The sequence below is a fragment of the Cetorhinus maximus genome, chromosome 7 (genome assembly GCF_964194155.1).
Source record: "Cetorhinus maximus chromosome 7, sCetMax3.hap1.1, whole genome shotgun sequence".
Classification (NCBI taxonomy): domain Eukaryota; kingdom Metazoa; phylum Chordata; class Chondrichthyes; order Lamniformes; family Cetorhinidae; genus Cetorhinus; species Cetorhinus maximus.
This window is the reverse complement of record NC_135885.1, coordinates 137,192,615-137,220,562: the sequence shown is the minus strand read 5'-3', so window position 1 is coordinate 137,220,562 and position 27,948 is coordinate 137,192,615. Positions and strand designations below refer to the sequence as shown.

Here is a 27,948-nt window from a genome sequence, read left to right as displayed (position 1 = left end):
TTCTCTTGCCAACCTCTTCCCTGATCCATGACTCATATGTACAGGCATTCTGTTGGGCATTCTCAGCATATCCACTGATCTGCTTAGGGCAGTATGGAATTTGTGGGTAGTGGGTTCCAGGCTGGCTCTATCTGATCTCCAAGGACAACAACATCTCTAAGAGCAAAGTCTAAGGCTTCTGTAGCAGCCATATGGACATTCATGACCTGTGCCACTGAAGAATTTGCTGCTGATATCACAGGGGTTTTTCCAACACTTCACAACCCTGCGTCATGAACACTTCCCAAGATCTTGCTTTGTATAGACAGTGTTAATGATCCTGCTATGACAGGAATCTCTATATAAACTGCCCTTTGAATTTGAACATCTAGCTGTTGTGGGAGAAGCAGTAACCACACTGGATCTCTGGAAGCTTTTCATCTTGCACTCATCAGGAGACTTGGCAAGAATACCAATATAAGGAGAAAACAACAATTTACACTGTATGTGAAGAGAGTGCTGATGATACGTAACAAACAGCATGCCCCGGTCACTGTTCGCAATGGGCAAGGTACAGACCATACCTAACCAGCCCATGCTTTGCAAAACTCAAAACACAGTGTCCAACAATAGGTGTGATTCCATGATTAGACAACATTTGCTAAATAATCCTCAGTCCGCAAAGAATTACGCTGACAACCAATTTAAGATTGTCAGTCATGCCCACAGTGTTGCGCATTTGCGTGTACTGGAAGCTATACGTATTAAGACACAGGGCCCTGTTCTTTGCAGACAGAAAGAACATGTGCACACATTATGCCTGTTTCAGCTAAACAAAATAAGTGACAGCCATTCGCTGACTCATTTTCAGGGTAATACCTTGACCAATCAGGGCCAAGATGTCTGGTTTAAATTTCAAACAATGCTTGGCAGTTAACTGTCAGTAACTGGTGCATTTTCCAAGGCAACACCCCTACCCATCAGAGTCTACTTGCCAACAAATCAGCACTCTCTTCTCTTCTTTAGATTGTTTTTTTTCCTTTATATTGGCATTCTTACGAGTGTCCTGATGAGTGCAAGACTAAAAGCTTCAATATGTCATTTTCTTCAGCAATACTCAAGTTCTTCATTCCTTCCATGCACTATTTTCGGGACTTGGATGATTGTTTATCACTTTTCAAGGATGCTCGTTGTAACAATCAATCCTTTGTGCTCCACCAGATGCTTCATTATGCATCTCCCATATTGTGCATTAAATCTCAGACAGATGAAGCAGTAAAATCTCAGGGTGACAAGCATGCATAATTACATCGGGAAAACTTAAACAGTGCTTAGTTAACCATTTCATACTGCACCAATGATATTTCTCGGCCCCCAATGGAAAACAAAACTGTTCTTAGATGAAACAGTTTGATCTGATCAAGCGATCAGCTTGTTTGTGTATGTTAACTTGCTCAAAGTAAATTATGTAATAAGTTTGGTAAGAGTTTCAAGGGAACAAGGTAAAAGTAGATAGTAAGAGAACTGTTACAGTCAACCTAATTCTCAGAACACAGCTCCTTTGTTTCTTTCAATTTCTACTCCAAAATGCTTTGTTCAGTCTTGTCCAAAGGGTCTCTTTTCCAAACTCCTGACTGTCAATACTTCCTGAAGCACTTGAGCTGCAATTTAGTAATATTTCCCAGAAGATGTGAATCCTAATTAATTTTTAAAAAAACTTAAAGGGCTACAGAAACTAAAGCAATGAGCTAAATCGTCAGTTTTGGTTCAATCTGATGATTTTTTAAAAATAGATTAACCAACATATAATTGTTAATGATGATGCTCGCCATTAATGACTTTCTTGAAGTGGGTTAAATTTGCATTTTGAGATTTTTTTTCCTGGAAAATAATAAATATAATATAAGGATGTATAAATCTTATTTGTTGATGACGTTGATTAAAGGTTAAGTTTGTTTTAAAGTCTAGCCTCAATCGCTATTAATGAGAGCTAACAAAGGTTTGGACATGTTTCTTGCAGTTTGGCACTTTGAGTGTTCTATTATTCATCTTCAGCAAATGCCTCTAGCTTTACTATTTTATATTTCAATTCAAAGCTGGAGACATTTCTTTTAGTCAACAGATAATGAATGTACCAAGAACCCTGTTTTTGGAAGTGCTTTTCACTTTGTTACATTGAAGGTTTTAATGGAAAGCCTTTCTTTTATGTCCTTTGATGAATAAGAAAAGTGGCAAGGCATAGAGGTTATTTATTGAAGGAACAATGACTTTCGATATATACTGCACACTTGAAGCAGCCATTTAAAGCCCACTGACTGGTCAGCAAACACTCTAAATGCTACTGCATGCAATATAAACCAACAGGTGATAAGACAAACACAGTGCACGTCCATTATGCAGCAAACATGACCAGCCACATTCTTCAGAGATCGATCAATATTTTCACAGCTCCCCAACTACATGACATGTTTTAATCAGTAGCAGACAATACAAGAAAGCCTGGTCCGCAGTGTTGTTTCACTTATTCACAATCTAATATAAATCAAATAAACCTGAATAATGTTAAGAGAACAAGCACATAGACATCAGAATATTAAAGGTTTCTTGTGCCTAACTGTCAGACAGACACGTGTAAAGTAATTCATCACATATCACGCTCCACTTCTCCAATGTACCATGTCCTGCTTAGATTCATGCAGAATGTTTTATGTAAGTGACAGTAATATAAAACTATTCAATTATACTCAGCTATATAAAAAGACATTACAAGTTTCAAAGTATAAAGGAGTGCAGAAGATGAAGGGTCACTTGGTAGTTCCAGCATAAACTGTAGGCTTAATTTGAATTGGAGAATTATTACAGCATATTATGTGAAAATACACTGGACAAACAGTGCATATTTTGTATAGATCAAAACTGTTTATTAAAATAGAGGAATGGATAAGAGGATGGTTCACAACCCTGTGGCCAACCTGACTTTCTTCCCTCACATTCCGGGGCCACAGGAGTTTTCTCTTGGCCAGTTGTCCCATGCTCCCCTCCTGTCCAGCTTTTCTGTCCTGATCCATTTACATCTCCTCTTGAACCAACTTTTCTTTCTATACTTGTCTCATTATCAGTTCATTTTGCCTTGCACCATCATCCCTTCAGGCATGCAACCAATCTTGCTTGCTCCATTCAGCCTAATACAAATCTCTCCCTTTGTTCTATCTATGTCTGACCTTTTCCCTGGCTTGCCAATTAGAGGGACAAACCTGTAATCGGAGGAAGCAGACCACCCAGCTAACGCCTTTGTTGGCTGGAATTAAAACTCTGGTTTGGAATATTTCTTCCATTGCAAGGCATTTATGTCTTCATCACCTTTTCTCTTTTAGTCCCTCTGTTCTCCTCCAATTATGGCCTTGCGCTTACTCCTGATTTTCATCACTCCACACCTTCAGCTGCCAAGGCCCTAAATTTTGAAATTCGTCCCCTAAACCTCTCCACCTGCCTACCTCTCTTACACTCCTTACAATCTACCTCCCTGCAAGCCTGTCCTAATATCTTCTTACATGGCTCGATCAATGTCAAATTTTGTCTGTTAACGCCCCTGTGAAGCACCTTGAGACGCTTTATTGTGTTAAAGGTGCTATATAAAGTTGTTGTTGATGTGGTGTGTGTGCATCATTGGTTTTGCTCAGATTTACACCCCTATGCAGACAGCAGAATAATAAAAAATGGACAGGCTAGCAAAATGTATTGTTTGTGTCCACCTGTTTGAAGGCTTCTGCCTGACTGCACTTAACAACATGATCCTAGACAGCCAACAAGTTTACAACATTTTAATGCTAATTCACCTTAACTGGTACATTGCATGCCACAAGGATGCAGCAAGCAAGGCTGCAGGTCAAAAATGTAAGCATTAACAAGAACCAATCACTACCAGTTAAACACGCTTACATGGGCTGTTACATTTAGTAGCCTTAAAAGTACCACCAATTTATAAGATGGTGAATGAATAGTTAATAGCAATGGGCTGTTAAGAAAATTGTCTGGAACATACTGACATGATAAAACAAAAGAAGGCTGAACAATTTAAATTCAAGATAGGTTCTCTGGTATTGTTTAGACAATAAAGTCAAAGTAATTCTAACATTTGTTGTACAGTATAGACAATACCACATTTAATTTATAAAATCAAAAAGCTACTGCGGATGCTGGAAATCCAAAACAAAAACAGAATTACCTGGAAAAACTCAGCAGGTCTGGCAGCATCGGCGGAGAAGAAAAGAGTCGACGTTTCGAGTCCACATGACCCTTCAACAGAACTGAAGTATAGTTAGGAGAGGGGTGAAATATAAGCTGGTTTAAGGTGGGGGGCGGTGGGGAGAGAAGTTGAGGGTGGGGTGGTTGTAGGGGCAAGCAAGCAGTGATAGGAGCAGATAATCAAAAGATGGCACAGACAAAGGGATCAAAGAGGTGTTGAAGGTGGTGATATTATCTAAGAAAAGTGCTAATTAAGAATGGATGGCAGGACACTCAAGGTACAGCTCTAGTGGGGCCCTTGGACGGTGAGGAGAGAGGAAGTGAAGGGGCAGGTGTTGCATCTGTGTGGGCATGGCATAGTGTCATAGGTGGGGGTTGAGGAGTAGGGGATGATGGAGGAGTGGACCATGGTGTCCCGGAGGGAACGATCCCTACGGAATGCCACTAGAGGGGGTGAAGGGAAGATGTGTTTGGTGGTGGCATCATGCTGGAGTTGCGGAAATGGCGGAGGATGATCCTTTGAATGCGGAGGCTGGTGGGTGATAACTGAGGACAAGGGGGACCCTATCATGTTTCTGGGAGGGAGGAGAAGGCATGAGGGCGGATGCGCGGGAGATGGGCCGGACACGGTTGTCAACCGTCAACACGGTCAACCGTGTCCAGCCCATCTCCCGCGCATCCACCCTCACGCCTTCTCCTCCCTCCCAGAAACATGATAGGGTCCCCCTTGTCCTCACTTATCACCCCACCAGCCTCCGCATTCAAAGGATCATCCTCCGCCATTTCCGCCAACTCTAGCATGATGCCACCACCAAACACATCTTCCCTTCACCCCCCCTGGTGGCATTCCATAGGGATCGTTCCCTCCAGGACACCCTGGTCCACTCCTCCATCACCCCCTACTCCTCAACCCCCACCTATGGCACCTCCCCATGCCCACGCAGAAGATGCAACACCTGCCCCTTCACTTCCTCTCTCCTCACCGTCCAAGGGCCCAAACACTCCTTTCAAGTGAAGCAGCATTTCACTTGCATTTCCCCTAACTTAGTCTACTGCATTCGTTGCTCCCAATGCGGTCTCCTCTACATTGGAGAGACCAAACACAAACTGGGCGACCGCTTTGCAGAACACCTGCAGTCTGTCTGCAAGGAAGACCCAAACCTCCTTGTCGCTTGCCATTTTAACACTCCACCCTGCTCTCTTGCCCACATGTCTGTCCTTGGCTTGCTGCATTGTTCCAGTGAAGCCCAACGCAAACTGGAGGAACAGCACCTCATCTTCCGACTAGGCACTTTACAGCCTTCCAGGCTGAATATTGAATTCAACAACTTTAGATCTTAAACTCCACATTTAATTTCATTGTCTGCAGCATATATTGCTGGTCATGCCTTCAGCTGCATTAACTCTAAGCTCGGGAATCCCCTGCCGAAACGTCTCTGTCCTGCCACCTCTCTCTTCTTCTTTAAGATGACCCTTAAAATCTATCTGTTTGACCATATATTTGGTCATCTGTCCTAATAGCTCCTCATGTAGCTCAGTACCAACATTTGCTTAATGACACTCCTGTGAAGCACCTTGGGACATTTAAAGGTGTCATGTAAATGCAGGTTGCTGTTGTGCTATTTTTGACACTGGCATCATATTACAAATGTTTGCCCTGCCTTCCAGTAAGAAAGAAGATGGTAAAATGGGAATCATTTAATCCTTCCAAATCAGCCTCAATCCTGTAACAGAGCAATGAAGGATCTGCACCCATATAAGATGCTTAGCCAAGCAAGTGATATTTGGACTGAGATCTTGCTTTTGCAGCAGATGACTACGTAGTGGACATATTAAACAGGGTACAACAACTACAAACAAGCATTTTGACAACTGCTGGTGGGCCTAACTGGACCGTCCAGTCCAGCTCCATGAATGCGGCCAAATAGTCACTCAATATTTGCCAACCTTCCAGAAATATATCTTTGAACCCAAGTAAATGCAATCTGTTCTAGCTTAGGATATGCCAGTAGTTAGTAGTTAGCATTGAGTATCATGTGGTCCTTCAAAATCAAATGTATGAGCTTAACTAGCTCCTCCGCTTGTTCCTCCTCACTCAAGCACAACACACAACCCATGCTTCCTCTTCAAGTTCACGATTTAAATTCTCTCAGAGTGTATTTATCTGCATTGCTGCTTGTGGTAGATGGACTGAGTGACATTGACTTATTCACAGGAATTTACAGCTCCCATTCTGATGGGGAGACATGTATAGCAAGAAAAATTGACTGAAAGGTTTTGTTGAAGTATATGTGCCATGATATTGTGCTTGAATTGATGCCTGGCTGGCAGTGAGATTGAGTAAGTGAATGTGTGAGTGAACAAAGAATAAATAACTTGATAAGCATGGTATCAGCACCCATTTAAGGGGGTAAATTTGGCTTCATTCTGCCTCATGCCTTTATGTAGTCAAGACCTGGAAAATCCAACATGAATTTCAAAAGCTCATACTTGCAAGGCCCTTCTCCAGCTCTGCTCTTCTTCTATTTGCTATTTGCCATCTTGTCCTGCAAGCAGGAGTATTGGTGAGACGTTAGATGTATCAGGACTACATATAATGACACTTAAATGCCCATGCACCAGTCCATTGGATATGTGGGTACATGAACATTGAAGATGCAGCTAGGTTTTATCAGAAGGATCATGCAGTAGGACCAGCAAAATTATGGGCTGTTATTTAGATGTTGTAGGATATTTAAATCCAAGAAATATTGTAGAAGTTTCACGCTATGCAGTTTAATATATCATAGGTATTTGCCTGACCCATAACATTTTTGGTTGCCGACGTCTTCACCAAGTTATAGCTCTCAGTGATTGGCTCTGTACCTACCTGTGGTATCATGTAATCTAACACACACACTGTGAGTGTTACTGGGGCTTTCAAGAAGTTTGATGTGTTTGAATTAAGTCAAGCTGTAGCTAGGATTTTCCATTTCAGTACCAACGTGCTCTAAGTCAAACTGACCTTGTTAGTAGTATTCTGGTGAGTCCAGGAGATGGAGTTTCCCCAGACAATTTCCTGTCTTCTTCCAGAGTAGAGCAAAAGCCCTACAAAGAATTATGGCTGTAAGCTTAAGTTGTTGCCAAATGTTGCAAAATGACTGATGCGGAAATCCAAGAACCCAAAGATCTGATTGGCATGAGCATTTTTGAGTCATGTAAATCTAGAGGCTAATTAATAGGCTGGCAACATCAAACCTTTAACAGCCACTGCCATGCAGTGTGGCATCATTTGAGATTAAACATCTTCCTTGATATGAAGGATTGATGAATGGGCCGTGGTATACTAGGATAATAAATGTGAATTGGTGGAATTGTCCTGAAAGTTCTCATTTTCTCAAAGTAAATAACCAAATGATCCAACCATTTTAACCTTTTAGAGGATGAAAGTGAAAGCATCTTGAAAGATTTAAAAGAGAGATGAGTAGGGACAACAAAAATGTTTAAGACTATTTAATTTACCTGCGGTGGTAGCAGAGGTAATCTGATATAAGCAAGCAGTTTGCCGAGGTCTCTACATCTTCTTTGCATGTCATATTTCACCCATAGCATCAGGGCATGGAATATTGTCTCTTCATCTGGAACGTTCACGTCATCACTTACAATAAGTTTAAGGATATCGTCTGCAGGAAGTAGCAGAAATTCCTGATTCCTAATCACCTCCATAATGTGTTCCTGTAAAAGTAAAAACAAAAATTATTCTCAAGAATGATGGTTTAGCTCAATCGGTCTTTTAATACACTCATTTACACAAATTTAAAATAACCCTGCAATCCCCTCCTGTTTCATCCACTATTTCTTGATGACTGTAGGATATGTAGAACTTTCACACGCTACCTGGAAATTCATATCATAACTTTGGGACTTTTACCTCCAATGCTTTACTCATGCTCAACATCAAGGCTCACCTGACTTATTGAGTCCTTATCACTGTATTTCAGCTTGCTGGATATGTCACCTATCCCTTTGTCATCATCTTACCTTTGGAAAGCTTAGAGTATACAAATGCAGTTTTATAACTGCAGCTTAGTTATGTATGTTACCACTCCCAGCAGAAGAACAGAACAAATGTTATTTGAGATATTTTGTACATTTTACCCCGTTAGCATGTATCTAAGAATGAACCTAGACAAAAAGGAGGCTCTATATTTGACATTTGTAACAGAGGTAGTTAAATGTACAAAATGTTGTTAAAGGTAGCTAAGTAAAGATATCTATGTGCTTAATATCCTTGGGATGTTTTACTACATTCAAGGTGCTATATAAATGCAAGTTCCTATTGTTTGAATCTTTCCTGACTTGTGGAATATCTCCGCAACATCGCTTCATTTTGCCAAAAGATTCAAATAGCTTCATTTTTCAAACCATCCCTCCAAACTTGAACAGGAGAATGGCTCCTCCCAAACACGCACTGTTCAAATTAATTCATTTTCCTGATGAGTGCAGAGCTCAAAAGCATAAATCAATAAAAGAGCAGCATCTATAATACATCACAAAATATAAAAACTCATTCCAAGTCATTCCTCACCACCCCCGTCATTTCCCACTTGATTTATTCTCAGCAGTCACTTGTGATTGCCTTTCTAGCTATACATGCCAACTGTAGGATTCTGGCTACTCCATTGAATATGTAATTTCTATTTACAATGTTCGTGTAGCAAAGATTGAAGCGTTTTTGCTTTATCTTGTTATGTAAGTATTGCACAGCAAGAACAAAAATCTAGCTATTTTCAATGCTCCTAAATGTGTTTTCCCTGGGGTGTTTTTTCCAATGATAGTTTTCTATCATTCTTATGCTGTGCAACCCTTTATGTTTTGAGAGTGCATTCTTTGTCATTGTTATTGTAGCTCTGATTTCTTCATGGCAGTTACCGTCTTCTGACAAGATGCTTCCCAGGTACTTACATTGTAATACCTGTTCCAGCTGTTGACCATTTAGCTTGGCACCTACTTTCCCACCATTATTTTTCCAGTCTTCATAACTTTAGTCTTTTTTTAACTTTGATTTTCATTTCATAAGCTTTCACAACTTCATTCGTTCCATCCATTAGTATCTGTTGAACTTCTGCTATGCAAGCTACTTGGACCTGGTCACCTATCAATTTCACTACCATCTCCAATTACCTCCAACTTTGAAACCTTTCTACGCTTCATCTAGTGGTTCTTTTATCATGGCTGCCACATAGATGTTAAGGAGCATCGGTGATACTAGACAGCCCTGTCTCACCCCACGGCTAATTGCACCAAATTCAACTACATCAAGAACTGTCCTGATTGTAGCTGTTTGTCCCATGTACAGAGATACAATCATTCTTTTATCTCTCCAATCAACTCTGATCACCTCCAGTACTTGAACACCTATTTGCCTGTTCACCTGGTCGAAAGTTTTCTCATAATCCACAAAGCACGTGTACACTTTTTGTTTGCATTCTCTGCTTCTTTTGCTTAATGCTCTCATTACTGCTGTAGCCTCTCAAGTCTTCAGAAAGAATTATCAGGACTGTGATTTGGAGTGTCCAGCTGTTTGTGCACCTTGAGAAAAGTGGACATCCAAAGACTGGGAACGTGTGAAATGTGGTTCTGGAAGAGGTTGGAGTGGGTCAGTTGGAGAGTACACGAGAGCAATGAAGTTCTCGGGATGGTGAAGACGGAAAGATCGTTAATGAATATTATCAAGGAAAGGGAACAAGGTTGGACTGGTCATGTTCTAAGGCATGAGAGCTTGTTGAAGGAGGTGACTGAAGAATGATTACGTCAGATAACTTGAAATTGAAGTTAGGAAGCTCCTACCGGCAACTAATGAGGAAAGTTCAAGGCTGCAAGGTGTGGAACAATTAGGAGAGGACTTGACCCTAGATGGATCACTACTGCTTCAATTTTCCATCAGTAAACAGGAGTGAAGCAGCAGCAGGAATTACAAACACAAAACTGGGACATTTCCGCTTCTGTCCAAATTAGCTGCCACATTTCCTTATGCATCAAATGTATTTCAGTGGCTGTGGAACACTTTCGGACACCCTTTCTAGCTCCTTCTGTCTTTTAAATAAATTAACTGGCTGAAGATCAGCAGGATATAGAAAGGGTTGCCAGCACTATGTGCCCAAAGCTGGAACTGTTTGAGATAATTAGGGGCATTGATTGATGTTGTAAGATGATTTTTAAAAAATTCATTTAAGGCATGTGGGCTTGGCTGGCTAGGCCAGCATTTATTGCCCATCCCTAGTTGCCCTTGAGAAGGTGGTGGTGAGCTGCCTTCTTGAACCGCTGCAGTCCATGTGGTGTAGGTACACCCACAGTGCTGTTAGGAAGGGAGTTCCAGGATTTTGACCCAGCAACAGTGAAGGAACGGTGATAGTGTTCCAAGTCAGGATGGTGAGTGACTTGGAGAGAAACTTCCAAGTGGTGATGTTCCCATCTATCTGCTGCCCTTGTCCTTCTAGATGGTAGTGGTCATGGGATTGGAAGGTGCTGTTGAAGGAGCCTTGGTCAGTTCTTGCAGTGCATCTTGTAGGTGGTACACATTGTGGCCACTGTTCGTCAGTGGTGGAGGGAGTGAATGTTTGTGGATGGGGTGCCAATCAAGCAGACTGCTTTCTCCTGGATAGTGTCAAGCTTCTTGAGTGTTGTTGGAGCTGCACTCATCCAGGCAAGTGGAGAGTATTCCATCACACTCCTGACTTGTGCCTTGTAGATGGTGAACAGGCTTTGGGGAGTCAGGAGGTGACTTACTTGCTGCAGGATTCCTAGCCTCTGACCTGCTCTTGTAGCCACAGTATTTATATGGCTAGTCCAATTCAGTTTCTGGCCAATGGTAACTCCCAGGATGTTGCTAGTGGGTGATTCAGTGATGATGATGCCATTGAATATCAAGGGGATATGGTTAGATTCTCTCTTGTTGGTAATGGTCATTGCCTGAAACTTGTGTGGTGTGAATGTTATTTGCCACTTGTCAGCCCAAGCCTGGATATTGTCCAGGTCTTGCTGCATCTATACATGGACTTCTTCAATATCTGAGGTGTGGTGAATGGTGCTGAACATTGTGCAATCATCAGCGAACATCCCCACTTCAGGCCTTATGATCAAAGGAAGCTCACTGATGAAGCAGCTGAAGATGGTTGGGCCTAGGAACTCCTGCAGTGATCTCCTGGAGCTGAGATGACTGACCTCCAACAACCACAACCATCTTCCTCTGTGCTAGGTATGACTCCAACCAGCGGAGAGCTTTCCCCTGATTCTCACTGACTCCAGTTTTGCTAGGGTTCCTTGATGCCACACTCAGTCAAATGCTGCCTTGATGTCAAGGGTGGTCACTCAGCCCTCATCTCTGGAGTTCAGCTCTTTTTGTCCATGAGTAAACAATTCCATAATGTAACGAGAGATAAACTATTTCCTCTGGTGTCGGAGTCCAGAACAAGGGGGTATAACCTTTAAATTAGAGCTAGGTGGTTTAGAAGAGATGTCAGGGTGCATTTCTTCACACAAATGTAGTGGAGTCAGTAAATAAAAATCACAAAGTATCTTCCTTAACAAACTTTGCAAGCCCTGGCCAATGGAACTGAATGTCAAGTCTCAAACCATTGATTCTGAATGGGACCACTAGAGGTGGCACAGAAAATGTGGTGGTGGGTTTTATTTACTGAGAGCCCTTCCTGACTCCATAAAAATGATCCTTCCATGCCCTTCCCCCACTATCACCTGCTCTCAACCTTCCCATTGACTTGACTACCCAAATATCAGTAGCGGGGAAAATGCTAGAGTCTGTTATAAAAGATGTGGTAACAGAATACTTGGAAAGCATTAACGGAATTAGACAAAGTCAGAATGGGTTTATGAAAGGGAAATCATGCTTAACTAATCTACTGGAGCTTTTTGAGGATGTAACTAGTAGAATAGATAAGGGAGAACCAGTGGATGTGGTGTATTTGGATTTCAAGAAGGCTTTTGATAAGGTCCCACATAAGAGGCAAGTGGGCAAAATGAAAGCACATGGGATTAGGGGTAATATACAGGCATGGATTGAGAATTGGTTGACAGACCGGAAACTGAGAGTGGGAATGAATAGCTCTTTTTCCGGGTGGCAGGCGGTGACTAGTGATGTACCGCAGGGTTCAGTGCTTGGGTCCCAGCTATTCACGATATATATGAATGGCTTGAATGAGGGAGCCAAATGCAATCTTTCCAAGTTTGCTGACGACACAAAACTGGGCGGGATTGTGAGTTGTGAAGAGGATGCATTAGGCTTCAGGGTGATTTAGACAAGTTGTGTGTGTGGACAAAATTATGGCAGATGCAGTTATACGCTTCTGTGTGAAAAACAGAAAGGCAGAGTATTATTTAAATTGTGATATATTGGGAAATGTGGATGTACAAAGGGATCTGGGTGTCCTTCTACACCAGTCAATGAAAGTAAATAGGCAGGTGCAGCAAGCAATTAGGAAGGCAAATGGAATGTTGGCCTTCATTGCAAGAGGATGAAAGTTCAGAAGTAGGGATGTCTTACTGCAGTTATACAAGGCCTTGGTTAGATCACACCTGGAGTATTGCATGCAGTTGTGGTCTCCCTACCTAAGAAAGGATATACTTGCATAGAGGGAGTGCAGCGAAGGTTCACTCGGCTGATACCAGAATGGCAGGACTGTCATATGAGGAGAGATTGGTTCGACTGGGCCTGTATTCACTACTAGAGTTTAGAAGAATGAGAGGGGATCTGATTGAAACATATACAATTCTAACAGGGCTAGACAGACTAGATGCAGGGAGAATGTTTCCCCTGGTTGGAGAGTCTAGAACCAGGGGCCACAGTCTCAGGATACAGGGCAGGCCATTTAGGACTGAGATGAGGAAAAATTTCTTCACTCAGAGGGTGGTCAACCAATGGAATTCTCTACCACAGAAGGCTGAGTATCACTGAGTATATTCAAGAAATAAATTGATAAATGTTTCGATATTAGGGGCATCATGGGGTATGGAGAGAAAGCAGGAATATGGCATTGAGATAGAGGATCAGCCATGATCATACTGAATGGAGGAGCAGGCTCAAAGGGCTGAATGGCCTACTCCTACTTCTAGTTTCTATGGCCTGAATTTTCCAAGCAGCGGGCGGGCTTGGCGGGAGTGGGCAGGGGCGGTCGTGGAGCCGATCGCCGCCTGCGATCGGCTCTGCATCGCCATTTTATGCAAACGAGCCAATTAAGACCTGTCCAGCGTAATACATGAGCGGTTGCGCTCAGCGCTACCTGTGCAGGCGGGTGGGGGCATGCGCACGAAAGAGCGCTTCAGTCTCCCTGAGTCAGCTCCGTGCCTCAGGGAGATTGAAGCGATATCGTAAAAATTAAATAAATGGGTCAAAATTTTATTTAAACATGTCCCCTCATGTGACTGTGTCACATGAAATGGGACATGTTTTTATATTTAGGAAAAAAAGTTTATTTATTTAATAAAAGCTTTAGGAAACCTCATCCCACTCATGGGTGAGGTTTCCTAAAAAACGTGAAGGCCGCTTGGCCTTTTCTCCTGCCCGCCAACCGTAAGATTGGATGGGCAACATTAACAATAACCTCCATTAGATCCTTAATGGCCTTAATAGGCCATTTACATATCGGCGGGCGTGCAGCCATCTCCTGCGTTCGCCCATCACATGAAATATTGTGAGACTGCGCGCAAAAGAGCGCAGGAATCTCCCCAAGGCACAGGGCTGCCTCAGGGAGATTAGTTTGATTGTCAGCAATTTTAATAAAGAAAAAAAAATCTGAGACATGTCCCCGACAGTGTCACATGAGCTTTAATAAAAAGTTTTATTCAATTTATAAACAGTTCATGAAACCTCATCCCGCCCGTGGATGAAGTTTCATGATAAATGCAAAGGCCGCCTGGGCTCTTCGCCTGCCCGACAACCTTAAGGTTGAATGGCAACTCTTTTATGTATTTTAATTAGACTTTAAGTGGCCTTAATAAGCCTTTGACAGTTCGGCGGACGCGCAGCCGACTCTGGTATGCGCTCGCCGAACTTAAATTGGAATGATGCGCGGTGACGTCAGGACGCACGCCCGACGTCACCGCGCGTCATTTTACACATCAGCGAGCGGGGTCCACTCCTGCACGCCAGCCCAAAGGTTCTGGCCATGGTTTCTCTCATAAGCGAGATTAGCTCGGGGCTATCTTAGACCTACCCACTGCCTACCTGGTGTATACTTCAAATAATCCTCATCCCCACATAATCTTCCCCCTAATGTTTTTTTGTCATAAATGTTATAAATGGCCTGTTTGTTTTATGCATAGTACCTTTAATATTATTTTCAAAGGGAGAACATGTGAGTGGCCTGTGCAGGGCCTTCTGGTGTGCTGCGTACCTGAAAGGAAATATTGTCCCCTACCATCCCCGCTAATGTTTTTACAGACTGGCAGACTTTGTTTATTCTGCAATCAGTCACTGAGTGCCATTCAAATCTTATCTTTGAAGATAATACTTCACCTTTTTTCTGGGAATGCCCTTCCATTTAAGAACATACACTATTAAGATCAGAACTCTCGAAGGACATTCTAAAGTAAACCAATAAATACCGCAGTTGCCTTTGAAAGCTTCCCCTTGCTCTTTGCAATGCAATACAGTGATATTTAGACTTGAACAAATTAAAATACAGCAAATACTTGCCAATAACAGTTCGATTAAATATTAAGTTAATATTAACCAATAGTGATTTAGTGTCTGAGGTTTTAAAAGGACCAAATATTGATATTACATCCTTGAATGGCCATAAGGTGGTTTCACAACCTTAGGTGGCTCATTTTTAATTGGTTGGTCTGTAAAGAATTACATTATGATATGAGAAACAAATAACCTTTAAAGGACGAATTCACTTTGAGCAAAATTGCTTCTGATTGCTGGGCTCCTGATCAATTCTCAATGTGGGATACTAAATACCAACTGAATGTACCTCAACAAATTCCTGAAGGTCATTGTGGGGGCAGTGCTCTGTCCGAATGATGGAGATAATGCTCGCAGCAATTTTTTTGAATGTGAGGCTCATTCTTACTTACATATCAGATTCCATTGATTTCTGCAGCACAACTTTGTTATCTCACTCGCATCAGCGATAGAAGTAGATTGGTAGTAAAAACATAATATTCTGAACAAATCCTGACACTTTATTGATCTGCTGTGAATGTGCCGGTAATCACAACTATGCTATTTATGCATGATCATTATTATATTTTAAATAGATTTATTTTTGTGGTAAATAATTCAGTGATTATGGTCCAAAAGAAATAAATCTTATGAATCTATTGAACGTTATCCCTTCATGTTGTATGATGTTTCCCACTTGCACTTTTTAATTTGTAAGGTTACAACACTTTCCAAATTATTCCATGACTTTATTCCACCAGGTAACCCATTATCCTCGGGAAGATTTAACTCCATCCCTGGTAATGAAACAAAGTTGGTTTAAAGAATTTATTTATTTGGTGAAAATTTGGGGGAAATGGGTCAATCAGACTCATTCTGGCATTGCATAGATCAAATTTAACCTTGACGAACTGCTAAACAATTCTGTATATTGACCTGCACTACTGTTGGCACTTCAAGATTAAATGTGATGGCTGTATCCTGGTGGGAATGTTGGAAGTCACATTCCTCACGTACTTAAGTATGATCGACCGCATAACTGAGGTAGTAGCTTATATCTTAATTGTGAGATGTACAATCAGAAATACAATCAGACCCTGCTTTATTCCACTTGTGTAATATAAGGTTGTAGATACCACACATAATACAAATACTACAATATGCTGTTGTAGATATAAAGAGAAATTCACCAAACCCCACAATTTTCACAGAGCCATCTTCAGAAACAACTGAGGCCAGAGATGGGTAGACAACTTTTCAGGCAGAGTTTCCTTTCCTAATCCTTGGGCTGTTGAATCTCCTGTGGCACAGCAAAGGCAGGAGAATGAGGCAGGGAAGAGGCTAAACCCCTTATGGAGACAATCCAATTTGCTGCCCATTCATTTAAATGCTGAGTGGGTGGTGGATGAAATCAGCCTGACTTTCATGCAAACCTGCACTCCTCCTCACCCAGTTATGCTTAGAACATAAGATCATAAGAAATAGGAGCAGGAGTAGGCTATTCGGCCCCTTGAGCCTTCTCCGCCATTCAATAAGATCTTCTTGTGTTTCGATTTCCACATTCCCATCTAACCCCGATAACCTTTGATTCCCTTGCCTAACAAGAATCTATCTACCTTTGTCTTAAAAATATTCAATGACCCTGCCTCCACAACCTTCTGGGGCAGAGAGTTCCAAAGTTGCACAACTCCCTGAGAGAAAAAAATTCTCCTCATCTCTGTCCCAAAAGGGTGACTCCTAATTTTAAAACAGTGCCCCCTAGTTCTGGACTCACCCACAAGAGGAAACATCCCTTCAACATCCACCTTATCAAGGCCATTCAGGATCTTGTATGCTTTCTTCAAATCACCCCTCAATCTTCTAAACTCCAGTGCAATCAAGCCCAGTCTGTCCAACCTTACCTCATAAGACAACCCACTCATTCCAGGTATCAATCTAGTAAACCTCCTTTGAACCGCCTCCAATACACTTACATCCTTCCTTAAATAAGGAGACCAAAACTGCATGCAGTATTTGAGGTACAGTCTCACCAATGACCTGTATAACTGAAACATAACGTCCTTACTTTTATGTTCAATCCCTCTCATAATAAAGGATAGCATTTCATTAGAACTTAATTACTTGTTGTACCTGCATACTAACTTTTTGTGACTCATATACCGGAACACCTAGACCCCTCTGCACCTCAGAATTATGCAGCTGTTCTCTATTTAAGTAATACTCTGTTTTTTTGTTCTTATTGCCAGAGTGAACAACTTCACATTTTCCCACATTAAACTCCATTTGCCAGATCTTTGCCCACTCACTCAACTAATCTATGTACATCTGCAACCTCCTCATGTCTTCTTCACAACATACTTTCCTACCTATCTTTGTATCATTGATATAAATCATAAAAAGTTGAGGCCCCTGTGGGACTCCACTCGTCACATCCTGCCAATCTGAAAAAGGCCCATTTATGCATACCCTCTGCTTTCTGCCAGCCAGCCAATCTTCTATCCATTACCCCCTACACCATGCACTTTTATTTTCCATAATAACCTTTGATGTGGCACACTATCAAATGCCTTCTGGAAATCCAAATACAGCACATCTACAGGCTCCCCTTTATCCAATGTGCATGTTACTCTTTCAAAAAACTCCGATAAATTGGTTAAACATGATTTTCCTTTCACAAAACGATGCTAACTCTTCCCAATTGCCTTGAGCTCTTCTAATTGCCCAGCTTCATGACACCCAGACAATCCAGTAGGCCCCTGGTGTATAGACAGGGTGATCAGCTCCTGTAGCTCTGATTCTCCTGCCTTGCACTCCTGATATTTTCATTGTTTAACCAAATGGAAATAATGTGCAATTATCACTTCTACTATAAATGGAAATTGTAAAATTGCTTGAATACTGCTGAAAAGAGAGACTTGTTACTGGAGCTTATTGTCTTGCACTCATCAGGACAAATGCAAGAATACCAAATTTCAAATGATCACCACAATTTAAACTAGAGGAGAAAATGGTGCTGATTGGTTGGCAAGTTGACTCCGATAGGCCAAGGCATTGCCATGGAGAAAGCAATGAGAAACTATAGGCTCTCTGAGCTCCTGGGTAATTCATAAAAGGTGCACCGCTTGAACATATTCCTTTTGTTAGCAGAGAAAATTGCTTGGTTATTTAACTGCAACCTTTCCAGAATTATAGCTATTACAGAATGAATAAAATGAAGTTGTATCACAACCAACAAATACAATAGTCATAACTCTGTTCTCTTTAGGCGGAGGGTTCATGAGGGAGGCAGTGGCATAGTCATATTGTCACCAGACTAGTAACCCAGAACCCCAGGGTAATGAAACAAAAACAAAAAGTGCTGGAAAAACTCAGCAGGTCTGACGGCACCTGTGGAGAGATAGCATCTCTCCACAGATGCTGTTGGGCCTGCTGAGTTTATCCAGCATTTTTTTGTTTTTGCTTCAGATTTCCAGCATCCGCAGTATTTTGCCTTTCACCCAGAGTAATGCTCTGGGGGTCCGGGTTTGAATTTGAGTTCAATAAAAATCTGGAATTAAAAGTTTAATAATGACCATGAACCATGTCGATCATTGTCTGGTTCACTAATGCCCGTAGGGAAGGAAATCTGCTGTCCTTATCTGGTCTGGATTACATATGAGTCCAGACCCATAGCAATGTGATTGACTCTTAAGCGCCCTCTGAAAGGGCCAAGCAAGTCATTCAGTTGCATCAAATTGCTAAGAACAATTCAAAAAAGAATGAAACCGGACAGACCACCCAGCATCGACCTAGGCACTGGAAACAACAACGGCAATCTCAGCCCTGTCAACCCTGCAAAGCCCTCCTTACTAACATCTGGGGCTTGTGCCAAAATTTAGAGAGCTATTGGGACACAGTCATACTCACAGATTCATACCTTACAATGTCACAGACGCCACCATCATCATTCCTGGGTTTGTCCTGTCCCACTGGCAGGACAGACCCAGCAGAGGTGGCAGTTGGTATACAGTTGGGAGGGGGTTGCCCTGGGAGTCCTCAATATCAGCTCTGGACCCCATGAAGTCTCATGGCATCAGGCCAAACATAGGCAAGAAAACCTCCTGCTACTTACCATGTACCATCCCCAGCTCAGCTGATGAATCAGACCCTCCCCATGAGGGGGGAGCCCAGCACATCAGTGCAAAAGATAAGGCTGAAGCATTGGCAACAATCTTCAGCCAGAAGTGCCGAGTGGCACTGAGGTCCCTCCTGAGGGCCCCAGTATCAGAGATGTCAGTCTTCAGCCAATTTGATTCACTCCAGGTGAAATCAAGAAACAGCAGAAGGCACTGGATGCTACAAAGGCTATGGGCCCTGGCAATATTCTAGCATTAATACTGAATACTTGTACTCCAGAACTTGCCATGCCCTTCACCAAGCTGTTCCAGTATAGCTACAACACTGGCATCTATCATGTGGAAGAGTGCCCAGGTATGTCCTGTACACAAAAAGCAGGACAAATCCAACCTTGTCAATTACCACCCCATCAGTCTACTCTCTATCATCAGTAAAGTGATGGAAGGGGTCATCAAAGGTGCCATCAAGCAACACCTGCTTAGCAATAACCTGCTCACTGACGCTCAGTTTGATTTCCACCAAGGCCACTCAGCTCCTGCCCTCATTAAAGCTTTGGTTCAAATAGCGACAAAAGAGCTGAACTCCCGAGGTGAGGTGAGAGTGACTACCCTTGACATCAAGGCAGCATTTGACCAAGTGTGGCATCAAGGAGCCCGAGCAAACCTGGAGCCAATGGGAATCAGGGGGAAATCTCTTCACTGATTGGAGTCATACCTAGCACAAAGGGAGATGATTTTGGTTGTTGGAAGTCAACCATCTCAGTTCCAGGCATCACTGCAGGAGCTCCTCAGGGTAGTGTCCTTGGCCCAGCCAAGATGCACCGCAGGAACTCACCAAGGCTCCTTAGACAGCACCTTCCAAACCCATGACCGCTATCATCTAGAAGGACAAGAGGAGCAGGTACATGGGAACACCACCACCTGGAAGTTCTCCATCAAGCCACACACCATCCTGACTTGGAAACATATCACTGTTCCTTCACTGTTGCTGGTTCAAAATCCTGGAACTCCCTCCCTAACACCAATGTGGGTGCACCTACATCAGATGGACTGCAGTGTTTAAGAAGGCAGCTCACCACCACCTTCTCAAGGGCAGTTAGGGATGGGAAATAAATGCTAGCCTAGCCAATGATGTCCACATCCCATAAATGAATTTTAAAGAAACTCAAGACTCTACATTACACAAGTGATTGAAAAATCCATTTAGGCCTTGCAATGAGGCTTTGTGCTCATCCATAATAAAATCTAATAATTCAACTAGAGAAGCGTGGATTCACTGGATTGAAAGAAGGCTAAGAGTGTTAAATTAGGAGGAGAGGTTGCATTGACTGGGCCTGTCTTCCTTTGAGTATCGAAGATTAAGTGATGAGCAAATTGAGGTGTTTTGATAGGGAAAGGGAGAGAAAAATTATTTCCTCTGGTGATTAGGAGGTGCGGTGGTGACGTAGGGTGTGGTGTGCAATCCAAAGCAAGGGGGCATGACCTTTAAATTAGAGCAAGGCCATTCAGAAGTGACATCAAAAAGCACTTCTTCACATAAATAGTAGTGGAAATCCAGACTTTGCTTTCTCAAAATAGCTGTTGTGACTGGGGCTCAATTGAAAATTTTAAAACTGAGAAAGATGATTTTTTTGTTAAATAAGGGTAAGGCAACCAAGGATGGTAAATGGGGGTTGAGGAGAGGTGACATGTAGATCAGCTTTGATCTAATTGAATGGCTGAATATGCTCAAGGCCTACTCCTGTTCTATGCTCCTTCCTTCTCTGCCAGGGAATGATAAGGAGTGAGCATACGTGAAAAGGAACTAAAGAATATAACTGGAGGCTGTAAGTTAATATGGGGTATATAAATGCTGGCCTAGCCAATGATGCCCACATCCCATAAATGAATTTTAAAGAAACTCAAGACTCTACATCACACTGTAATGGAGTGGAGAGTGGTGGGGGGGTGGTGGGGGGGTATGGACTTGTGCAACCAATCCTTCACCTGTTGGGAATCTGATCTTTCCTTGATCTTTCACAGAACTTCAAGCCTAGTGCCTTCCTGGAGAAAATGAACAATTGATGAGTTGATCTCATCCTCTTCAATCGATAGCGGCTGATTCAGTGTGCCCATGTCAGAGAACTGGAAGCCAAATCCTCTGCCTGCCTCATGATGCCAGAAAATCAGGTGAGTAGGGGAAAAAAACTAAGCTTACCCCCAATTAATACTTTGAATATGAAGGCAAATGAAAACAAAACCAGTTGTGTGACATATAAGTTGTAACCATTTTTTTTTTACTTTTTGCATCATCTAATGTCAAACATACTGATCATATTGCACTTAACCCCTGTCTGCGCTGTAACGCCACAGTTTTGGTTCATCTCCTTCCTGGTCTGGGTTTGATTCTATCCAATTCTTCTCTTTCTTATTCTCTTGGGCCTCATTACTTCAGTAACTGCCTTCCACCTTGTCCATTTATCAGGTAAAACTTCAACACATCATTTAAAGGATTTGTGGAAGTAGTTTATAAATCATAGTATGATACTCAGTAAGTTACTCACATCATTTACCATGAACTTAATACAGAATCCCTGTTTAATGCTGCAGACTACTTAAATCACAAAAGTGAAAATATCGCATTAATACTACATAGACGCTGTATCCAAAAAAAAAAATCTGGCTGAGGAACAATCACGGTACAATATGATGTTGTTGTCCTTTATGTTGACATGTCCATCAGCAAACATTGGGATAAATGTATCATAATTCTATTCCTAATGGGATTGCTCCCAATATGAGGATGGATTAGAAGATTTGGCATATCGGCTGATCTCTGTTATTGATTTATAATTAATGTTCCTCATCAGTGAGAATTGGTATTAGGAGTAGATTCTCCACAATTTAATTTGCAGAGAATAATTTGATGCCTTTTGGAAGATGATGGAAATTAATACTACTTTTGTACAATAGATCTATTTCTACTTGAATATTTGGGGCTCCCAGCATCATGGAGTCAACCCAATTTATGCTAAGCACAGTACTGTCAGCAACCAAGGAAAAACAACACAGGATTACACATGGAATTAGACAGCAGAGAAGGAGGCTATTCAGCCCTTTGTGTCTGTGCTGGCTCTTTGAAAGGATTATCCAGTTAGTCCCATTCCCTTGTTCTTTCCCAATAGCCCTGCACATTTCTTTATGGGACAGTTGTTTAGGCATAGCAATCATAGATTTCATTTTCTTGTTATTTAATGTATCTTCATGGCATGGGTCAACAAGAGCAAACCTACTGTTAGAAAAACACTGGCCAATGGCACTTAACATTCTCCACCATTGGCTGTCTATATTTGCTATCATTGGCAGTGCTAATTCCAAAGAAGCCTCGGAAAAGCACCCCTTGAAAAAAAAGATTTATGAGAATAGTTCCAGGAATGAGGGACTTCAGTTACATGGATAGATTGGAGAAGTTGGGGTTGTTCTCTTTAGAGCAGAGAGGGTTGACAGTAGATTTGATAGAGGTGTTCAAAGTTATGAGGAGTCTGGGCAGAGTAGACAGAGAAAAATGGAAACTGTTCCCATTGGCAGAAGGATCGGGAGCCAGAGAACCTTGACTTAGATGGCAAGAGAACCAAAGGCAACATGAGGAAAAAAAACTTTTTACACAGCCAGTCGTCATGCTCTGGAACACATTGCCTGAAAGTGTGATGGAGGAAGATTGAGTCAGGACTTCCAAGGGGGAATTGGATAAGCACCTTAAGGAGAAAAAATGTTGCAGGGTTATGAGGAACAGGCGGGGAAATGGGGCCAGCTAAATTGCTCTAGCAGAGAGATGGGGCAAGCTCGATGAGGCCAAATAGCCACCTTCTGTGCGGTAATCATTCCATAATTTTCTTGGCTGGGCCAGTGGCAGAGATGTCTCATTTATATTACGACATTGCCCCCAAAGTCCTTCTTTCTGCCAGTAGCCAGACTTTAATAGAATGGGTGTTTAAGTTGTGTCAGCTGTAGCCCCTAATTGCAGGTTCAAGCCCCAGAACATAACACGATGCATCATATTAAAAAGATGCTGACGTCTCCCAATTCTTAACGATAATTTCCAACTAAAAGTTATACATAGAAACTTTCTAATTAATCCAAAATAGAGCTAAAATTTGTGCATTGGTAGACAAGCAATATATATTCAATAATTTCTGTATGAAATGAAGAAGAATGAGCCGCCAACTAGCCTCCCTTAAGTTTTGGCAGTAGCTTCATGTTGATAGCGCTGGAGCTGAAGACACAAATCAAAACTGGCGACTAATTTATCTTATTGCTAGGATGTTGATAGGGGTCTTCAAAATGAATAAAGTTTTGATCTAATAAATAAGGAGGAATTGTTTCCACTGGGGCATCGGTAACCAGAGGACACAGATTGGAATCAATTGGCAAAAGAACCAGAGGCAATATAAGGAGATTTTTTATGCAGCGGGTTATTATAATCTGGGATGCACTACCGGACGAGTAGTGTTCTGATCAGGTGAGGAGAAGTGCTGCTCTCTTTTCCCACTCCACGTTTGAGTGCAACAGGTATTTTATAAGAAGGATATTTCATAACTGTTTATGTGCTGTGACTGTAAAACACACAAACATACACGTTTTCTCGAGTTTCTTTAAAAAGGAAAAGAGGGTAGTTTTTTTTATTATACTTAACCCAGTCTAAGGTCGGGATTTTCTGGCACCGTTGTGGGTGGGACCCGCTAGGGGCGAGGCGGCGCCCCAGCCAGAAGTCCATTGACTTGCGGTGGGACCGGACAATCGAGGCGGCGGGCGGGTGTGGAAAATCCCGCCCTAAGTAAATTAATAAAAATGCTCCAACTTTCACGCACACACATACACAATCAAATTCACACGTACAAAAATAGATTACAAAATGGGAGGATAAATTCAGTACAAAAACAGAAAATGCTGGAAAATCTCAGCAGGTCTGACAGCATCTGTGGAGAGAGAAACAGAGTTGACGTTTCGAGTCCGTATGACTTCTTCAGAGCTACAGAGAAGTAGAAACGTGATGAAATTTATACCGTTTAAGGGAGGTGGAGCAGTTGAAGCTGGATAGAAGGTCAGTGATAGGTGGGGAAAAAGGAGATTGACAAAGATGTCATGAACAAAAAGACAAAGGGAGTGATAATGATAGTGGTGAGGGCTAAAAAAGATGCTGATAGTGGCATTATGGTAAGAAAGCAGAATGTGATAATAGCAGGATAAGGGTAAGCACTCTCATGAACAAGTAACAGATGGCCCTTTTGGGGGTGGGGGGAGGGAGCGGTGGTGGGGAGAAAAAAAGGGGATCAAAATTGGGATAAAAAGGGGGGGAATTAAAAAAGGGGATAAAACAATGAATAAATGAAAGAAAATAAAAATGAATAAAAATAAGAATTAGTGGATAAAAAATAAAAATGAATTTTGAAACAGGGGATAAGAAAGGGGTGTAGATAGAGGAGAGAGTTCATGGTCTGAAGTTGTTGAGTCCGGAAGGCTATAAAGTGCCTAGTCGGAAGATGAGGTGCTGTTCCTCCAGTATGCGTTGAGCTTCACTGGAATATTGCAACAGGCCAAGGACGGACATGTGGGCATGAGAGCAGGGTGGTGTGTTGAAATGGCAAGCAAATTCAGTGATATTGTTAAATAAAGATCCAAGTTTTACAGTTTTCATAGTTGATGACTGGGGTCGATCCAGGCTGAGTTTGGTGGCCCTTTAACATTGAGGCAGAGTAAAGATGTGGAGGGGTGATTTATCTGTCTTTCTGGAGACAGCAGCGACTGGGTTGAGTTCTTTAAAAATTTGTGCCTGTGGCAGTGGATAGTTAAACTGCAGGCAGAATTCGAGCTGTAAAATAGGTGGAGAGAGAGAGGAGGGTCCTCACTGGGATCTTCTGTTCCATTCGTTTCCAGATTGACTTGTTTCTCCCTGGTTCTTGGAATAAATAAGATTCGCCATCTGAAGTCAATGCCTGTCATGTGACCATATAATCAATTCTCCCATTGTCCACATAAATGATTTAAAGTTAGAAGCCATTGCTACACAATAAGGAAATCCACTGTGACTGTTCACAACAACGTATGATGAATTGGTTTCTACACAGCTCACTTTGTTAAAAGTAGAGTTCAGAGACATTCAGTGAAATGTTCTGCTCTCTCTGATGGTGAGCTTGGAGTTGGGAAGGACATTTAATTAATTAGGATGGTGGCATACCCCACTGCCTTCTCATCTCTATCAGAATTAAGTTCTGAGGGGGAGGGCCCATGTTGGACCTTCCCTCCCCACTGCCAATGGTGGTCCTTAGGTGGCCAATTAATGACCAAGTAAGGGCATCACGCTGCCACCATCTGTATTAACCCAGTGGTGGGCCTGTTGCCACTCAGTGCTTTTGATCGAGGGACTGGACATCAAGAAGGGCCGGTGGAGGGTTACCCCCTACCCCTGCTGCCGATCCCCCTGCACCCGTTGCCCTGTGATCCCCATCCCATGAAACACCCCTGCCATCGCCCCAGCATTACTCACCTGTGGCCTGGGGCACTCAGTGATCCTGGGACTCTGGTGCCTGTTCTTCTGGCAGCAGCTATGGGCCTTCCCAGTAGTGCTGCCGAGCACAAGAGCTTCCAGCCTCTGACTGGACAGCAGCTCCTGGTAGGTGAGACTTCCACCCCTGGGCCTCGATTCCAAAGTAAGGCCCATTGCTAGCCTTGCCTGATTGGCTTGTGGTTTGGTGGACCTTCCCAAATTGAAACAGCGCAGGTCTCTCACCAGCTCTCCAGTGTCAGGTGAGACCCCCAGTGCCTCTACAGGATTCTGCCCTGGAGTCTGCATTGGGGTTACTTCGAGTTTTGGTTACTGCACAGACAATAGGACACGTGAATTTGAAAAATGCTATCGTCTCAGCATGTCCATTCAAGGGCCAAACCCAGGGCCATTTAATTTAAGAACTTTCTAGAAGCTTGAGGCAATTTTGAGTCTATATAGAAATTACAAAAGTTACCTGACTCTCAGCGGCCATCTTATCAGCTTGCTGTTTTAACTCTTTTAAGATTTAGTCAGTTATTTTCAACCAGTCAATTTTTTTAAATATCCAAAGCATGGCTTCATAACATTGGTAAAAGCTAATTGAATAATAATATTCAAAAGGAAACTGGATACACACTTAAAAAGGAAAACTTTGCAGGGTATGGGAGAGAAGTGGCGAGGGTGGGATTCAATGGGTAACTTTCTCAAAGAGCCATTACAAGCATGATGGGCAGAACGTGATGCGCGAACCCATGAGAATGGCAACGTCATATCCAACTCATTGCTTTCGTGTGGATAGGAAAAGAATCAGAAAGGGCCATAAGAGGTGAAGTTCACGAGAAAGGCCAAAGATCTGACAGCGAGAACTAACTGTGATTTTGAGAACAATTTCAGAACATGATCCTGATGGGACCAGGAGTGGCCTGCAGTAGCAACGATTGGGAAGAGCAAGATTACAGCTGAAGTGAACATTTGACAGGTAGTTGGTCTTTGCAAGCTGTGATGACAAATTTCCACAATTTGTTTACCTCGGTCTTTTTGTTCCCATTTCAAAAAAAATGCGACTTACAATTAACTTATTCTGCATCAGTAAGTCACATATACTTTGGAGCACTAGATCATAACAATTACTGTGGTGACAAGTCACTAACTCTTGCATCTCATTGTTAGTCTCCAGGTTGAATTAGTCAAATGAGTACAAATAGACTTACAGGCGAAAGATAAGATTTGTGCTTCCCTGTAACAGTAATAAGCTAACAATTGCTTTTTTTCAGTGTTTTTAATCGGTTCGATTTAACATTACTTAATATTATTTAATAAAGTGTGGTTGAATGAACTGCAATCTCTTATGTTTGCTGGTTATCTTCATCACTTAATGAAAATCTTCTCCCCTATTTGAAAACAAATGTACATTTCGTGACGACCTTTCTAAAATAAGAATGAGCAGTTTGGCCTCTCAGATCTCACTTCTGGGGGTAGAGTTTGAGGCTCTCACCCCCAAGGCACATCTCCCCTCATGGGTTTTGAGTAGTGGGAGCAGGGATCAATTTCCATGACTCAGGCCCCATTTGATATTGGACCTCGAGCTTCAGGCCTCATTTTCATTGAGGGCAGAATTTTCTCTTCGGCGTGCGGGGCGGGCCATGTGCACCGTCGCTTAAAATGACGCGCGGCGACGTCGGGCGTGTGTCCCGACGTCACCGTGCGTCATGCCGTTCTGTCGCTCGGCGGGCGCACACCAGAGGCGGCTGCGCGGCCCGTCGAACTGTCAAAGGCCTGTTAAGGCCATTAATAAACCAAATTAACCAAACTGACAGGACAACCTTAAGGTTGGCGGGCAGGCGAAGGGACCAGGCGGCCTTCGCATTTCTCATTAAACTTCATCCATGGGTGGGATGAGATTTCATGAAGGGTTTATCGAATGAATGAATATTTTTCGAACATTTCATAAACATGTCTCAGCCCATGTGGCGCTGTGACACGAGGGGATATGGATCAATGATTTTTACTTTTCTTTATTTTGAAGCTCCGTGCCTCAGGGAGATTTCTGCGCTCTTCCGCGCGCATGGGTGAAAGAGCGCAGGTCCCGACTCTCCCTCCGCCACCCCCCCCCCCGCCCGCACAGGTAGCGCTGAGCGCTACCGACCGCATGTCATGTTGGGCCTTAATTAGCCCACCCACGTAAAATGGTGGCACGCAGCCAATCGCTGATGGCGATCGGTTCCGCGCCTGCCCGCGCCCGCTCCTGACTGGCCTGCCCGGCAGGCAGAAGATTCTGCCTTGAGCCACCAGTAAGAGTGTATGGTTGGACAGATCTAACCTCCAAGGTTAGATTTAATCCCGATCCCAATCCAGAGGAAATGATGCTTTGCCACCCCGAAACTGATAAAAAATGACTTACTGCCCCATTCCCACCGTTGCTA

At 42.6% G+C, this 27,948-nt stretch overlaps 1 protein-coding gene across 1 annotated transcript in view; it reads right to left on the bottom strand.

Annotated features, from left to right (window-relative positions):
- LOC144683094 (kelch-like protein 1) overlaps positions 1-27,948 on the bottom strand; it is a 386,264-nt gene that overhangs the window by 149,135 nt on the left and 209,181 nt on the right. The window contains exon 5 of the mRNA XM_078546112.1: positions 7,726-7,938. Within this exon, the coding sequence (XP_078402238.1) occupies positions 7,726-7,938 (213 nt within the window). The remainder of the gene's footprint in view (positions 1-7,725; positions 7,939-27,948) is intronic.